This window comes from Eschscholzia californica, unplaced genomic scaffold (genome assembly GCF_041429995.1).
Source record: "Eschscholzia californica isolate CP2 unplaced genomic scaffold, dmEscCali1.0.p SCAF_5, whole genome shotgun sequence".
NCBI classification, from domain to species: Eukaryota; Viridiplantae; Streptophyta; class Magnoliopsida; order Ranunculales; family Papaveraceae; genus Eschscholzia; species Eschscholzia californica.
In genome coordinates, this window is record NW_028238472.1 from 12,439,932 (window position 1) to 12,458,165 (window position 18,234).

An 18,234-nucleotide genomic window follows, 5' to 3' on the forward strand; every position below is an offset into this window, starting at 1 on the left:
AATGCAATGTTACTTGGTTATATAAGATTTCTGTTGGTTGAAATAGCTATAAAGTTGTTTGATGAAATGTCTGTGAGAAATGTTTCTTCTTAGACAATCATGATAGGTGCTTATGTTCAAATTAAGAATTTCGTGAAAACTTGAGGTTGTTGATGGTAGATATTTTCGAGGTGTTTGCAAGGTTTTTGCAAGGCTATGCAAGGTGTTTGCAAGGCTATGCAAGGTTTTTGCAAGGCTTTACAAGGCAGTACAAGGTGTCTGCATGGCAGTGCAAGGCTTTTGCAAGGCAATGCAAGGTATTTGCAAGGTTATTCAAGGTGTTTGCAAGGCAGTGCAAGGTGTTTGCAAGGCTCTGCGAGGTTTTTGCAAAAGCCATGAAAGGGTTTGCAAGGCTTTAGAAGGCTTTGCAAGGCTATGCAAGTCTTTGCAAGGCTCTGCAAGGTGTTTGCAAGGCTCTGCAAGGTGTTTGCAAGGCTCTGCAAGGTGTTTGCAAGATGTTTGTAAGGCTATGCAAGGTGTTTGAAAGGCTCTCCAAGGTGTTTACAAGGCTATGGAAGGTGTTTGTAACGCTCTGCAAGGTTTTTGCAAGGTGTTTGCAAAAGCCATGCAAGCTCTAGCAAAGCTTTGGAAACTTTTTCTAGCAAAGCTCTATAAAACATTGATCAAAATCACTTGAAGTAACCATGAACTCTACGCACATCATGTTCGTCTTCTTTTTACGCGGGTTCGGTGGGGGCAAAGCCCCCGTTTTTATAAGAAATTTTTAAAGCAATTCACACAAGAAATATGTAGCTTTAGAAGTCATTGTAAATACTTTGCAAGGCTCTGCAAGGTGTTTGCAAGGCTCTGCAAGGTGTTTGTAAGGCACTGCAGTCACTTTGCAAGGCTCTGCAAGTACTTTGCAAGGCTCTGCAAGCACTTTGCAAGGCTCTGCAAGCACTTTGCAAGGCTCTGCAAGGAGTTTGGATTCTATTCAAAACATGTAAAGACAATATGAAAATAAGAATACACAAAAATTGTTCAAAATGTAATTATCATATCCAACCAATCAACGAAATATTTATCAAAAATATTCATTCATTCATCAAAATATTCATATCCAAGAGACAAATTGTTTCCCACTTAGGCGCAAAGGCTCTACAAAGACTTTACAAGGAAGTGCAAAGTGTTTGCAAGGAAGTGCAAAGTGTTTGCAAGGCTCTGCAAAGACTTTGCAAGGCTCTGCAAGCACTTTGCAAGCTAATACACACATAACTTTTTAGTGTACATAAAGGAGAAATATGGAACCCTTCAAATCGGATATGTAGTTGCATAATCCATTTAAGCTTGACCGAATTGATAATTTTCTTTCTACGACCGCTTTAGCATTTGATCTCTTTCGTTTTTTGTTTGTTTCCGCTTTGCCCATACTGTCCATCAAAGAATTTTATGATTAGTCAAGAGATTATAAACAAAATAAATATATTATAGAACATAAATTAAACTTAACAAGGTGCTTGCAAGGCTCTGCAATGTGTTTGCAAGGCCTTGCAAGGCAGTGCAAAGTGTTTGCAAGCTCATTTGATCGTTTTAACATTTGGTCGCTTTATGCATTTTCATAAACAACATAAAGGGAAGCAAATTACAAATAAATACTATACATAAACAACTAATAATGGAAATCAGGAACATTTCAATAAATAAAGATGAAATCATAGCAAAATAAAATGAACTACCGATGTTATTCAACTTTCCATCTCAAGTGTCACCATTAAAACTGCATCAAAGTATTCCTACACCAATGGGAATTGGGAAGGTTGTGTTTTCTAGTAGACAACAGTATAAGGAATCAACCCATATGACCCCACTCAACCAAGTTGGGTTTATCACTACATAAACCTTGAAGAAGGAACATCATTCTCTGCCTATAACTCCTAATTATTTCATAAACCCGCTTCTCTACCCTGGATCCATCTCAATGTTCTGATCTAGTACTACCCAATTTTATCCCTAGGAGAACAAATCACCTAAACAAGAGAAGCACATCTAGTACTACCCAACCTATTAAAATATGTTTTCTGGTTAGAAGATTTTGCACCAAATGAACTAATTTTGAAATTTCCATTAGTTCCAACATTAAAACAAACAGCTTTGCTGCATTACCATTTGAAGACACATAATGGAAACTAGGTCTTTGCTAGGAAATACACCCAGATTAACTTACTGAAAACTTAAAGATTGAGAAAAAAAAAGAAGACAAACACCAAATTTCTGGAACTAACGAAAGAATCGACAAATAAATGATAAATCACAGTTCTAGGGTAAGAAAAATAAATGAAAACAAACTACAGTGAATATCTAGGGTTAGAGAAATAAATGAATCGAAAACAAACTACAGTGAAAATAAAGAAGATTGAGCATTGAGAGTAATTAGGTCGTACATTGTTCTTGAAGATTGAGAAGATAGAACGCCAAATTTATGAAGAAACGGGACAGAGATATGAAATTTGTCTTTCCAATTTTTTTTAGTTAGAGAGTGAAAGATGGGATAGGGATAGGGAAAGAGGGAGTTTTCAATTTTCCAAATAAGGTTAGGTTGGTCTTTTCACTATCATAGAAAATTACCTAATTGCCACCAGAGAGGTGAAGCCTAAAAAAGTTTGATGAATCTTTTTTAACCAAAGTCTTAATTTTTTAGGGAGTTTTGGCCAAATTTCCCCAAACAGGACAAACACAGGACAAACACAAAAAGAAGAACAAAAGTGAATGAAGTTGTGATTTCTTTCTGTCTCTGTTTTACTCTTTTATCTTCTTTTGCTTCTCCAACAGATGATTTTCGTCTTCCACCAGATGCAAGTTTCCCATCAATTCATGCAGAAAAACTAATGAAACAACTTAATATCTTCACCAAAGATGCTAAATCTGTTGATGAATCGGTGGCACCCAAGAAAATAGTTGAGAAGCGTTTTAAGTTTCCTAATCTTGTCGATTCTGGGGTTTCTGTTGATAAACTTGGTCATCATGCTGGGTACTATAAACTTCAACATTCTCGAGCCCATGACATGTTGGGACCACTCAAAGCATCTCAACCAACTGGGCTACAAGAGACGAGGTGAAAAGTAGAAAAAAAGATGCACCACGAGGACTTTCCAGGAAGTCACCCATCCTAGTACTACTCTCGCCTTAGCAAGCTTAACTTCGGAGTTCTGATGAGATCCGGTGGATTTAGTGCTGGTATGATCGCATCCAGGGTCTACTTCGTGTTAGCATCATTTTGATGTTATCTTTTAAAACCGTGAAATGTAGTCTTGGTTAAACATATCTACAATTGTAAGTGGCGCGGCTGAAATTTTGAGAGTTTGGTGTGAAATTCAGATCGGGGTTCAACAAAGTAATATAGAAAAAAAATCGGAACACGTGATATTTAAATCACGAAATAGTTTGACCATAATATCTTTAACGACATCGTAGAAAACAGTATTATGCAAGAATTTACGCATAAATGTATTATTTGTACAACTAATTTATTTTAAAACTTCGAAATTTTATAGTGCAATTATGTATCAAGAGTACAACTCCTCGTTAGACTGCTACAAGAACAGTTACAATAATTTAATTGAAAAAATAAGAATTTCCATAAGTATTTACATAACAAAATAAATATGTGATTGAGATATAAAAGTAAGATACTTTTTGCACTTATAAATACAAAGAAATAAATATAAGTATTTCAAAACAAAAGACAATAAATCTATAAGTTATCAAGAAAACTTTGTGTTTACAATAATATTCTGTTTAAACTCTTCCATGGACTTGAAGTGGTTTTAAACGCCAACTAAAATTGCTTAGATTTAAGATTTATTAAGTGGGTTAAAACCCAAATTTCATAAGAGAGTGAACTTTGATAGGTGTAACAGACACTCCGTGATTGTTTTAAGAGGGATGTCTATACATTGTTGGCTTAATAGTTTTGATATCAAAGAGATGCCCCAAGAATATACTAATTTAATCTTAGTACCAAGGATCCTGATCCAAACAACATGAGGTGCCCAAAGGTAAAACGTGAGTTTTGGAACCATCCAAACTGATTGACTCGTTGTTCTTAACAAACATAACACACTGACATGCTCGTGTTCCGTAGAAATTATACGACGAAAAATTGGTCAGTTAAAAGAGACGTTGCAACGAAATCTGGGTCACGGAAGCAAAGCTGCCACAAATTTGGGGGTGCGAGGAGGAGGTTTATCTTCTTCTACTGTGATTCTTTATTAAAATCGTTAAGGTCCTGCAAAATGAAATGTTGCATGAGTTGGTGAGGTTATAACTTGGATTTTTTTCTGTTATATGTTTTAAGTTGTTTTTAATTAATACTGCGAGGTGTGGAGGTTGTCGTTTACTTGTAGTACTGGTGAGAATAAGAAGAAAAGGGAGAAGAAGCTAGCTGTCTGTTCTTTTTTGGGTTATTTCCTAAATAACTCTCAACTTTGTGACCAACTTCCTGTAGGGTTTTGTAACTATCTAACATAACTATGATACAACCTAATGTTGTTAGCGGAATCTCAATCATCATATGATTAACACTAGGTTTCCAGGATCTATATATGAACATATCAATGAACTAGAATCGGAAAGATAATTACCTTAATCACTTTCCCACGAACTAAATCCCGACCAGTGTTCTAAAGATAAGAGCTCCAGTTGTAGCTCCTCTACTTGAGACACCGAGTGTATGACTTGAAATCTTTCCTTTGAGTCAGCTAGGACCTTCTTGAAGGTTGAGATGAATAACTCCTTCTTCTTGACTAGATAGTTGAGAGAAACTCTTTTCTCTCTCTCAGACAACTCTCTCTCTCTCTGAGAAATATACACTGAATTGCTTTTCAATTGGTTTTTCCTTGGTTGACCTTTAGGTTGTCTAATTTGTCCTTATATAGAATCCATAGAATAGGTGTTTGACCCAAATTAGGATTCATAAAGACTTAATTAGAAAGTATTTCCCAAAATACCCTTTTAGGGTTTCTTTAGTGTGGCTGGCCAACATAGCCCTTTTATGGGCTTCCTTGGCCGACCCACTTATGCTCCAACCGGCCATGAGATGGCCGGCCCCTTGCTTAGGTCGGCCATCACATGGCCGACCCCCTTTAAGGCCTTTCTGGGCCTCTCTTTCGGGCCAGGATGTATGTGTATGTGTTCGGACTCCTTCGAATTAATTGGACTTGCTAATAACGGACTCAATCCACCTATTTGCCAATCTCTTACTAGTCAATTCTCTCTGTTCAAATCATCACTCTTATGTGTAACTCTTGTAGGATCAGGTCTATGTTAGTCGCGGGTTACCAAAGTTATCCGACGATCGTAAGCGGCTTCTGGCTAAGCATTACGACCCCTAATTCGACCGGATTTGATGATCTTCCATGTATGGTCATCAAGCCCCTATTCGCCAAATCGTACGCATTGACATCTTGGTCGAAGGACATTCCTTCAGAAGGATACCATTCCTTTAGACCGAGGGAATATATCCTTCATTTCCTGTCTAGCCCCTACTTTATAAAAAATACCCAGATGACCCCCTTTTCAATTACCATTATTACTCCGTTAATTAGTCACCACCTCTCTCTCCTCCATCTTATCACCTATATCTACCACCTCATCGTCTTCACCGGCGAAGGGTGCCGGTAGGCCAATTTTCCGGGGTAACTTTCACACATAATAAAAAATTCCTCTTCATCTCTCTCACTAATTTTTTTCTTCTCTCCCCTCTCTCTAAACAGATCTAGAGAGAGTGTAGGTCTGTTCACATCACCACCACGACCACCATCACATCATCTCCACGTCTATCTGCCCAACCATCTGTTGGTAAACTCCAATACTTTTCTCTGTTCAATCTCACCGCCATCATCATCCTTTTCTCTGTAACTGCAATGGGGTTCCACAAGTTTTCGAGTTTTTGAATGAATCCCAACGAAGTTTCGTTCCTTTTAGTTGTCGAAACCCCAAAATGAGGATTCTATTAGAAGAAAACCAATGGAGTTTCTGTTAGAAGATTGAATTTACCGTTAAAGCTGATAACGGAAATACAATAGTAGAAATTAAGATTCATTTCAAAATGCGGTATGGGGCCAAATTTCCCCTTATTATACAACGGTTAGTCAAAGTGCAATGTTTATAGAAGATTAAAGACCTGGCTATTTCAACATTATTGATGGAGATTGTTTCAACATTATATTCACAAAGAAGAAAGTTGATGCAATCCCAAATATTCTCCATTAGAAAAACACTCAGTTTACAAGAGAACCGTTAGCCGGACTAAATCCTTACCATTCTTTATCTTAAAAATAGAGATTTGTTTAATGGAGTTTGAGGAGAATCCTCCTGCTCAAGACTTTAAGGTTGTGTTTGATATCAGGGAAACAATTCCATGGAAATACAAGAGTTCCATGGAAAGTCTTCCACGAAATTTACTTCGTGGAAATAAGAGTTCTTTCGTTTGGTAGTCATTTATTATATCGTAGAATTACGAATTCTGTTATTTGGTTGACAACTAACTTCTCCGAATATAATATTCAATTAAGAATTTTTCTTTACTCTTTATGTAGTCTAAATGATATTTTTACTTTTGCCAAAATTACATTTTAATCCTTATGTTGTCCAAATTACATTTTTACCCTTATGTTTTCAAAATTATATTTTTACCCCTATGTTGTAAAATTGTTTAACCTAGTGTCACTTTACTAATTTAAGGGTAAAAATGTCAATTTGATATTATACAAGGGTAAAAATGTCATCTTCACAACATAAGGGTAAAGTGTCAATTTGATATTATAAAAGGGTAAGAATGTAATTTTGGCTATAAAAATCCAAAATGTCATTTTGACAACTTTGTAAACATGTCATTTGGTAAGAAAGACAAAAATGTCATTTGCCCAATGTATACGTAAAAATTTATTTGCTAAATTTTATAGGTAAAAATACCATTATGAACATATATGGAGATAAATATTAGGTTTCAAGTATCCGAATATATTAAAATATTTTTAATTTGATTTTTTACTTTCCACGGAAACTAATTCCGAGGGGGAGCAAGGAATTAAAAGTGGACTATTTCATGGAAATAGATTCCCTAGGGAATCAAAGCCATGGAATTACGCTTCGTATCAAACGGTGGAAATGCCTATTTCCATGGAAATTTTTTATTTCCATAAAAATGGGAGATATCAAACACACCCTAAATAGCCCAACTGAAATCATTAACTTAGAAATACATATCTTTATCTGTTAGAACCAAACCTCCCCTCTCCCTAGATATTTTTAGAGAGAGAGGAGAGAAGAAAAAAATTATTATTTTTTAGAGAGAGAAAGGAATTTGTTTTTTTTGTTATGTTTGAAGGTTGCCGGCCGGGAAATTGGCCGGTTGGCGACCTTCATCAGTGAAGATGATGAGGTGGCGAGAAGATGAGGTGGCAGAGAGAGACGATGAGATGGAAGAGAGAGAGGTGATGACTAGTTAACAAAGTTATAACGACAACTGAAAAAGGGGGCCATCTGGGTATTTTTGATAAAGTAGGGGGCTAGGCAGGAAGCTGGTCACAAAGTTGGGGGCTATTTGGGAAATAACCTTTTTTTTTAATCTTGTGTATTTATTTTCTAATACTTATCTTAACTTGTATTTTAATGTTTGAGTCCTTGTAGTTGACTCGGGTCAATGACCATTGACCCGAGTTCTCTATAAGCACCCGGTCAACTAACTTGGGTGAAGTTCACCTCCTCCGTTTTCTTCTTTTATCTTCTTCTTCCAAAACAAAATTCTTTTTTCTTCCAAAATAAAATCCTAGGTTGTGCACTACTACCGACATTCTCCGACAACCACATCGACACCTACCGGCGGCCACTCAACTAAACGGAACCATCAATCCGAGTGAGATATTCATCTTTCAACTATGTTATATCATCTTTTTAAAAGAAGTAAAGGCCTACTATCATCGATATTCTTAGGTCCCGGATCAGCTGGTCCGTTTGGTCCTCTTAGGTCCTGGATCAGCTGATCCGTTTGGTCCTCTTAGGTCTCAGACTGGTCCAGTCTGTCCGATAGATTTTTAAAGCAAATTAAAATTTTCATCTTTCATCACTATCTGTCTTCACCAAATGATTGTTGATTCCAACACTTAGAGAGTAAAGGGACTGATTGAGAGCAAAATTTGAGATTCGGTTTTGAGCTTTAGAGAGAGAAAAAATGAAAGCTTTTTTCCAAATTGATTTTCAAATTGTGAAATTTAGATGGAGGTTAAGGTTAAGTTAGATGAGGCCGGGTGCTTACAGATGAGGCCGGTGCTAACAGAGAAATTAGCTGTTGGGCCTGGTGTTAATAAAACCCGGCAGCTAACAGCCTTTTGGCCCGGTGCCTTTAGAAGCACCTCGATAATTATTATCTATGTAAGAGTTTTGTTGTCCATTCATTATACGTTTTTAGAAATTGCATTATCAATTTTTATATCGAACTCCTAACAAAGGTTTGAGGATATACAAATAATCGATTTTTTGGTGCAACCTAGTGTATTCATATCTCAATTATAAGTGCCTAGATGTATTTTTATGTCACAATGAGCATGAATACAAATTTAACTACAATTCTAATTTGGGCACAATTAGTTTTGACACATCAAGTGGATTTGTTCTTTTCAGAAGTTTTTAAGTCTGTTTTTAAGAAATTGTATAGAGAATGAGAGTTCAGAGAGAAATTTACAGGCTTAGGTTTCTTGTTTGGAAAGAACAATAACTAACAATTTTTAGTTTCTTCTTATTTAAGTTTCTTCAAACTTCCCTTTGCTTTACTAACAATTTTTAGCTTCTCCTCCTCCTCCTCCTCTTCCTCCTCCTCCTCCTTCTTCTTCTTTTTCTTCTCCTTCTCCCTTCTCCTCCTCCTCCTCTTTCTTCTGCTCCTCCTCCTTCTCCTCCTTCTTCTCTTTCTCCTTCCCTCCTCTTCCTCCTCCTCCTCCTCGGCTCCTCCTCCTTCTTCTTCTCCTTCTTCTTCTCCTTCTTCTTCTCCTTCTTCTTCTCCTTCTTCTTCTCCTTCTTCTTCTCCTTCTTCTTCTCCTTCTTCTTCTCCTTCTTCTTCTCCTTCTTCTTCTCCTTCTTCTTCTCCTTCTTCTTCTCCTTCTTCTTCTTCTTCTTCTTCTTCTTCTTCTTCTTCTTGTAAGTGCAAGGATTGGAACCCACCGTATCCTCAAGAGACCATTCATAGCCCACCGAAATTCACTCCAATAGTCTATATTGTGAATCCACATGGACTCGCACTGAATTCACACGAGGGGGCATTTTAACCAAAATGGGGCCCTTTAAAATTTCCCTAGTCTTTTTTGTTTTCTTCCTGGTCACTAGTTTAATCCGCTTGAACCGTTTTTAATTTAAAATGAAATTATTTTTTCTTTCATTCTCTCTCCCTCTTAAAAATTTATTAGTATTAATTTATTTATTTTATAGGAGGGGTTTTAAAGTAATCCTAAGTATACAAAAAATAATAATTTATCATAGTGCTAATCTGATATGATCGATAACGAAATTATAATGCAGCAGTTTCAAAAGATGAAAACTCGTCGAGGACATAGGTGTGTAATTTATTTAAAATCTTATAATCAATAAAAATAATTATTTAGTTACTTTATTTTTTTTATTGCCTATTACAAATATTCCCCCACCCAAAAATGTTTATGGCTTGGCCACGGGTGGGAATAGCTATTACAAGTTATGCACTGGCATAGAGACATTGATCTTCTACAACTCTACTTAGGTTAGTCATCTATACATAAAAGAATTTCCTCACTTAAAGCACGAATCTTGTTCTTTTGGTTCTTCTGACTTGATTCATGATCCGCGCATTTGTATTCGTTCGCGTTTTCTAATGATGCATAACATAACTTTCAACAGCATTCTTAAATACTAACTCATAAACTTTGAGTTACCATTGAACATTGGTTTAGTTTTACCAGTCGGTGATCATCACCTTCATATATCTACATAAATTCATCAGACTCAAAACCCAACTTAGCTATTTGATTACAAAACCTAGTGTTGGAATACCTTTTCTTGTTTACAGTTTTTGCCTTCTTAGGATGAAGTTCAGACACTTCCATTCCTCTCTTCTTCTTCTTCTTCTTCTTCTTTGCAAGTCGGAACTTTTCGAAACAAGATTATTACTCTTACTGAGCATTAATAAAGCTTCCGCAACTCAATTCTTTGGCATCTATGGGTTTAGTCAGCCGTCTCTTAGAGCTAACATTGTCACCAAGCAAATATAGTTTTTGTAGCTTCCTTCACTTTATCTTTGGGTTTGGTTTGTCTACTAAAACCCCATCCTTCTAGAGAATGTAAAATAAAGTGTAAGGATTGAAAGAGTCTAAACCATCCTCTATCACTCTCGCCACCCTCGATATAAATGTCTACAGTAGAAAAAGGAGAAGAAAAGGTTTCAATAGAATTCTTACAACTAGTTTTCAAATTGCCAATAGAGGACTTCCCATCTTTCTTTCCTCCATTGATGAATCTTGAAGTAGTTGTTTTTGGTATTCTCATAAGGACCCTTAATTTCTTAAAGTATTTTAGTCTTTTCTTGAACATAGGTTTATTCTTCTTGTCTTCTACTGATTCCGAAATCGCCATTAAGGGACTTCCCTTTCCTACATTCCTATAACTTAGCTTTATTTCAACCACTAATGAAGAATTTGGAAGAAGTTGATTCTTGAAAGAGAACATCATAGCCAAAAGATCAGTAATTTTATTTACCCAACTTACTAAACTGTTTACAGAAACAAATATAGAGAGACAAATCGAAAAAAATTAAACAGTCCAATTCAGATTTTAGTCTCTTTTGCTCCCTTTTTAGGACACAGTATCTACAACTTCTTTTGCTTTGACAGGAGAACGGATGAGATCTTCACTGCTATTTAATGAATCTCCATTAACGGATCATCAGTGTTATTATCATTATTATTGATCCCATTCACCACATTGTTTACTGGATTGTTGTCTGAACTTAAACCATTCTCATTTGTCGCCTGCTTATTATCATTCTGACCTTCATTCGTCATCGTCACTCGATTCATCTGAACTTATACTTACCGGATTTGACGATGCATTTGTCACTGGATTGTCTAAGTTCATCTCACTTGAAGTTATATTGTTCACCTCATAGTTGAAGTAATTCTGATCAGAAGCAACATTATCCTTCACCAGATTTGGAGCTGCACTTGTCATCCGACGATTTAAAGCTGCATTTGTCACCTGATTGTTCAAGTTCATCGGATTTGGAGCTGCACTTGTCATCTGAAGATTTAAAGCTGCATTTTTCACCTGATTGTCCAACTTCATCGGATTTGGAGCTGCAATTGTCACCGGAGGCGGATTCTTCAAGTCCATCGGAGTTGGAGCTTCACTTGTCATCCGAAGAATAAAAGCTGCAATTTTCACCTGATTGTCCAACTTCGTCGGATTTGGAGCTGCACTTGTCATCCGTTGATTTAAAGTTGCAATTGTCGCCGGAGGCGGATTGTTCAAGTTCAGCCGATTTGGAGCTGCACTTGTCACCCGAAGAGTTAAATCTACATTTTTCCCCCAATTGTCCAACTCCATCGGATTTGGAGATGCACTTGTCATCCGTTGATTTAAAGCTGCATTTGTCACCGGAGGCGGATTGTTCAAGTTCAGCAGATTTGGAGCTGGACTTGTCATCCCAAGAGTTAAATCTACATTTGTCACCCGATTGTCCAACTCCATCGGATTTGGAGATACATTTGTCACCGGATTGTTGAAGTTCATCCCATTTGAAGCTGCAGATGCAAAGTTGTCCACCGAGTACTCAACATACATCGGAGCAGAAGCAACATTATTGTTCAATGGAATCTCGACATTCTCTGGATTATTCAGATTCATGGGATCTTGGGCAGGGACGTTCATCTGAGCTTCAACCTCCATTAATGGATGATTCAGTTTCTCCACTACTGGTTCTTCATCTTCATCGGCAGCTTCAGCATTATCAGGTTTCTTATTCTGATAAATCTTACAGAGAACAATTCTTTCAAACTGCATCAGAAATTAAGAATATACATGAGTCAGATTTCAAATAAATGAAACCCCAAACCTAAATTTTATAATCTAAGTTTTAAACTTGTAAAATAGCCCAAATAGGTTGGAGAAGGGACATGTAGACAATTATTTTGGAAAATGATCTTATGCTCAACCACTACCCCAGCTGAATCCCGGCAGGGTACGGGATCGAGCGTGATTTAGAGAGAGTTTTATGCAAAGCAAAGCCTCAATAGCCTAACCCAATTGCATGGTTTATATAAACAAAAATGAATCTTTGCTCCAAATTCATGTAACTTAGAAGTAATAATAATAGCTAGAGATTAAAATATGTACCTTGGCCTCGTCATTCTTGACATCTTTCTGAGAGAGTTCATATTCATGCATGACCCAATCAGTCTTATTATGTCGATCTTTTCCACTGTGAAAAACTAGAACTTTCTTGCAACCAATTTCGGTGCCATTTCCACATTGTATGATCTTTTTTGATCCACTAGCGACCCACCGACCATCCCCAGCATCTCTTCTTGGCCTATTTCCTTTCAGATATTTTCTTTCTCTCGATGTAAAGAAATACATCTCTGAACGGCCTTCATATTGCTTGTAATTACCTACAACCAATATATTATAGCATTATCCTCTGTCTCTTAACAAAATTTATTAATTTAAAAAACAAAGATTGTCTTCTTGATTATCTTCCTGATTATCTTCTTGATTATCTTCTTGATTGTCAGTAATTAGGTCCTGAATTACTCAATTACCAAAAATAAAAAGAAGAGAGAAAGAGAGAGAGAAGCATAATAACCTGTTGAAATCAACTGATCAGGAGAAACTGAGTAGACATCAGCTTCATTGACTATATTCGATGGGAATGGAAGATTATTAACCTTCCTATACAGATAACCTTCAATCAGGTCTTCATCTGTAGGTACAAAGTAAGCTCCTCTGGGAGCCCTAGACCAGAAATCATCATTAGCTTTATTACATTCTTGATCATCATTAATACTCATACTGCTACTTCCTTCTGATGGTTTCTCCATATTCAATTGATAATGATCAAATTGTGATGAAAATAATATCAATTAAGTATCATAAACCCTAGAGAGAGAAAACTATAGAAATTGCATCCAATGAAGAAATGGTGAGAAACTTCAAGTTCTTGGGTTGGAAATGGAGTTAGAAGGTAAATCTGTTTGGGCTGCTGGTGCTCTCTTTTTATGTCATATTTTTCAGGTAGATACTAAGGGCTAATTACGATTTACCCCAAAGAAGTGACCAGCTCACTATTTTGACCCCCAATTTGACCAGCTAACCACCCTTTAACAACTTAAAAAACAGAGTTACCACATATTTCTTTTCCAATTTTACCCTCAAATGGAAGACCCATTTTTATTGGTTTTGAGGACAACAAGATATGCACATAATTGAATCAAAATCGGGTTATCCGGCACCATATTTTCATGAATCGATACCTAGCTTATCAACCAGAGCAAATGACATATGGAATAACAAACGATCTTGACTAACAAAATATTTAGTCAATTGAGTTGCAGCTTTAGATCTTACCAAGACACTCTCGAATCAATCATATTTACAAAATATTTAGTCAACTGGTAAAGCTAAAAATTCTTCCTAAAATCCTAATGTGCATGGATACCACAAAACAATCCCTAAGTTGCACTCAACCAAATATACCTATCGAAACCAGTTGAGGAAGGCAATTTTGAAAAAAGAAATATTTGGCATGATTGTGATTACCTGGTTTAGAAGAACCGTACTTAAAGAATTTGCCGAGGGAGGCTCACCCGTTCACCACTGGCACAAACGGAGCTTAGTCTGTACGAAAAATATCAGCTGCTGGCTTGACCTTTCTGATTGTTAAGTAGGGAATTATAACCATGCCAGCCATAAATAGTGTGAACTGCAATAATAGAATAGTAGGTCATTAGCTCAACAAAAAATTTAACAGCCAAAAAAATTGAACAGTATGAATCCAGGAAGGACCATAAGAGGAAAAGTCAAGAAAACTCCAGATTGGCCATAAAGCAAATGTGAATCTACACGAGATGTAAACAACATTAGGGATGTGTCCATGGGTTTTCGTGGAGCGAGGTAACTTTGGCTTTCGATAGTAATGGTTAGAGAAAATAGGGTGATGATAATATCATGGTATTTGTATAGTAGTCGATAAGGTGTTCACAACTCACAAGGAGATAATGATTCTCACAGTGACAAGGAAAATAGGGCAGATAGGTGACAAAAGGAGCAAGTGATAGAGTTAGAACTTCGCCCTTCCCTTCGGATTTGCTAACACCCATGCTAAGAGACCTTTAAAGAAGAAAATCCCTGACATTAAAACAATACCCACCATCCCAAAGTATAAAGGTGTCCTACAAGAAGAAAATGATATAATGAAGATGGAGAACTAAAAATGTTACTATATCATTGGCCTTTCACACAATGAAATCACAACAAACCGTTATTTTCTTAGATAACGAGTTTGAATACTACTCACAATGGGAATAATCGTTCGACATGACAAGTTTGGAGCACCCCTAGAAATTCAAAATTATCCCATTTTTTCCCTTCCCTCCCTCTTTGCTTATCTCACTAGTTAATAAGTGTTCATAACATACAATTAAGGCAACAATATGTTCCATCACTTCTCTACCTGTGACACCCCAATATACCAACTTTCGTACTATACGATTATGTAATGAAATGCTTTAAAATACTAAGAAAAACTTCAATCGAAAAACAAGACAAAACAAAAACCAGGAAATATGCCAACAACCCTTGGCTCAAGTGGTAAGAGGTAAGTCTTCCAACTTAGAGGTCAAGGGTTCGAGGCACACGCTTACCAATTCAAAAAAAAAAAAACCAGGAAATATGAACTATAATCAAAAGGAAAAGGTCATAAATAATTTTACCTTCTTATTCAACCATCTTTCCACAAGAGGTAAATGAAATTGGAGTCACAATCACCGAAATAAAGGATGAATATTGCAGAAGCAATCCAAAGAACATTCTCTAAAACCTCAATCCAAGTCTTAGCCCTGGGCATTGAAGTATTTGACCTTGATGTTATTGAGCATGCATCAATCATCATCTTCAAGATCATCTCCACCAGGAGTATACCCTTGACTGTGTCTCTCTGTCTTATTAATCCACCTCCAACTGGTGTTCCGCCAGACATTACAAAAGAAATTGATTTCCTAAGTTGAGTACCCAAATTGAGCTATCTACCAATGTTTACAAAACCTAGCTCAGTAAACAAATTCTAAATTTGGGAGCCCCGAATCTTGGGAGTCCCGCAGCTTTTCTCAATTTCAACATGGGCTCTCAACCGGGGCTCCCAAATCAAAATAATATGCGTGTGGAAATATGTGTGCGAAATTTTGATTTTAAATTTCGACTACGAATAAAAATGTGATATTATTCGAGAGATATAATTTCAAAAAGAAAAACGCAAAAATAAAATAATAACCGGGGTTCCGTGTGGAACCCCCAACGGCCATATTTCGGGGACTGGGAGCCCCCAGCCCGGGCTCCCGGGTTGGAGGCAAGGGGCTGGGGTCTGGGGCTCCCAAATTCAAATTGGGAGCCCCAGCCCCCTATACATTGGAGTCGCTCTATTTTGACAAAAGCAAATACATTGAGATAAATTGAACAAAATTAAAGAGTCCACCTCAGTCTCTAGGGCACAGTATCTATAATTTATTCTGCTTAGAGAAAACGGCAGATTACATCTTCTAAATCTTTTTCCCATGAATCATTATTGCTATTTGATGAATCTCCGTTAAGAGAGGATATGGGATCAATATTGTTAGGCCGGCGCTTTGGGGAAAGCTAAATAGTTTCCGGGGTGTGAAATTTTAAAGGCAATATGCAAAATTTTGAAAATTTTCCGGGGAAACATATTTTATGGGGAATATGTTTCAAAATAAAAATAAAAAACCCTCTACCTCACCTCTCTCTCTACCTCACCTCTCTCTCTACCTCACCTCTCTCTCTCTCCCCATCACTCTCTCTGTCTTCTCCGACCAGGTCGCCGAAATTTCCGGCCGACGATCTGGTCGGAGAAAACAAAGAGAGTGGTGGGGAGAGAGAGAGAGAGAGAGAGAGAGAGAGAGAGAGGTGAGGTGGAGAGAGAGGTGAGGTGGAGAGAGAGTGAGGTGAGGTGGAGGGTTTTTTATTTTTATTTTCCTAAATTTAAAATTGTTTTTTAAGTCCCTAAATTTATTTCCCTATAACAACTTACAAAATAAAATTATCAAACAAAATTGACCAATTTTTTACCAAGTCTTCACGCTCCGGAAATTATTTTGCTTTCCCCAAAGCGCTGGCCTATTGTTATTAGTATTATTATTATTCCGACCACCTTCATTCCTCATGACCTGATTATTATTCACCACATTGTTTACTTGTAGATGAGCTTCATCATCATTCTTCATTTCACCATTTTCATTTGTCACGATTCGGCCAAGTTCATCCTATTTGCACAAGGGATGAGATCATTTAAAGCTATAATACAACAATTGTGGCTATAGATGAATCGTCATCATTATTATTATTCACCACATTGCTATCTAAAGCTTTGACGGGAGAACGGACGAGATCTTCTAAAGCTTTTATCCACAAAGAATCATTGCTATCTAATGAATCTCCATTAAGGGAGGATAAAATATTTATACAAGCTCACCTTCATTCTTCATGACCTGATTATTACTACTATTTTTGATCCCATTCGCCAAATTGTTTACTGGATTGTTGTTTGAACTTATACCATTTTCATTTGTCGTCTGGTTGTCCAAGTCCATCAGATTCGGAGAATAGATCAGATCATATAAAGCTTCGATCCACCAGTCGTTGCTATCAGATGAATCTCCAATATGAGTGGAGGAGGGATCATTATTGTTTTTGTTTGCCGCTGGATTATTATTATTCTGACCTTCATTTACCTCATTATTTAAAGCTTCAATTATCACCGGATTGTTGAAGTGATGCAGGGAGATTTTCTAAAGATATTCCAAGAATCTTGGATATCTTTAGATCTAGTTATTTTAGTAGTTTTCTTATTTTGGGGAATTATTTTCAGTTTGAGATTTTTGTTATTCTAGTGTTTTATTTTTGTAGGAGTTGTTCTTTGAGTTTGACAAAGATTAGAAAACCTAATAAGAACCCAGAAAAGCCTTTAGATCCGTATAAAGACTATAGAACCTAAACTAAGAAAATTTATTACTAAGATACCGAACTTTATTGATCAACTTGAATGATTGAGACAACTACTAGACCCTCTTTATATAGTGACGCAACGGAAAATTCCGAAAAGAATTAGATCTTAGTCTAAAACTTATAGAACCGAAACTAAGAAGATTTAATACTAAAATACTGAATTTTTATTGATTGAATTGAATGATCGAAACAACTAATATACCCTCTTTATATAGGCCTAGGATTTTCTAATCTTAGTCAAACTCAAATAGCAACTCCTAATAAAACAAACACTAGAATAAGAGAAATCTTAAACTGAAAACAATTCCTAAAAATAGAAAACTAATAAAATAACTAGATCTGAAGATATCCAAGATTCTTGGAATATCTTCAGAAATTCTCCCTGCATCAGTCTCCTCCACTTCAAAGAAACTCGCCTCGAGTTTACTAATCGATTTCGCTGTCATGGTGATTGGTACTCCCTTAATGCAACTTTTCTGTGAGTTATGTATAAGAGTAACCAAATACTCAGATTTGAACAGATTGAGTTATGATATAATCAAGATACTTATGGTTGAGTTGAATCTTCCTCTTCACCCCAAAAATAAATATGCAAGGATCATGAATAAAGTGATTGAGAAGAAACCTCTCCACGAGTTGGTCTAATTGATGTTGTATTCTGTCTAATGCTAACCATGCAGCCTTGATGCTCCGATCACCGTCGAAGGTTGTGTTTCTAGCCTTGCCTTCTGCCATTAAGCCAGAAGAAACCTCGCCTTGATGCCAACTGATGCAGCGGAAAATTCCGAAAAAAGAATTAGAACTTTGTCTAAAACTTATAGAACCCAGAAAAGCCTTTAGATCTTCGTATAAAGACTATAGAACCTAAACTAAGAAAATTTATACTGAATTTTTATTGACTGCATTGAATGACTGAAACAACTACTAGACCCTCTTTATATAGGC

The 18,234-nt window shown here is 36.5% G+C and overlaps 1 protein-coding gene, 1 long non-coding RNA gene and 2 pseudogenes across 3 annotated transcripts; all 4 read right to left on the bottom strand.

The window, feature by feature from the left end:
- Window positions 1-1,057: 1,057 nt before the first annotated feature.
- On the bottom strand, window positions 1,058-2,491 carry LOC147537150 (uncharacterized). Its single transcript, XR_015225026.1, has 2 exons — window positions 2,421-2,491; window positions 1,058-1,409 (listed from the first exon to the last, which is right to left on the bottom strand). It is a non-coding gene; the product is annotated as an uncharacterized LOC147537150 (long non-coding RNA).
- Window positions 2,492-3,107: 616 nt separating this feature from the next.
- LOC147537151 (5S ribosomal RNA) lies at window positions 3,108-3,227 on the bottom strand (annotated as a pseudogene).
- A 7,500-nt stretch (window positions 3,228-10,727) lies between these two features.
- Window positions 10,728-15,356, bottom strand: LOC147537152 (uncharacterized). 2 transcript variants are annotated; one of them, XM_086643851.1, is made up of 5 exons: window positions 14,985-15,351; window positions 13,813-13,975; window positions 12,860-13,008; window positions 12,391-12,665; window positions 10,728-12,051 (listed from the first exon to the last, which is right to left on the bottom strand). In XM_086643851.1, exons 4-5 carry the CDS (start codon window positions 12,631-12,633, stop codon window positions 11,050-11,052), a joined length of 1,245 nt encoding a protein of 414 aa, XP_086499977.1. In that variant the 5' UTR covers window positions 12,634-12,665; window positions 12,860-13,008; window positions 13,813-13,975; window positions 14,985-15,351; the 3' UTR covers window positions 10,728-11,049. The 2 variants fall into 2 exon arrangements, with proteins under 2 accessions (XP_086499977.1, XP_086499975.1); XM_086643849.1 differs by having other exon boundaries at window positions 12,860-13,975; window positions 14,985-15,356.
- Window positions 13,886-15,250, bottom strand: LOC147537153 (uncharacterized; annotated as a pseudogene).
- Window positions 15,357-18,234: the final 2,878 nt, after the last annotated feature.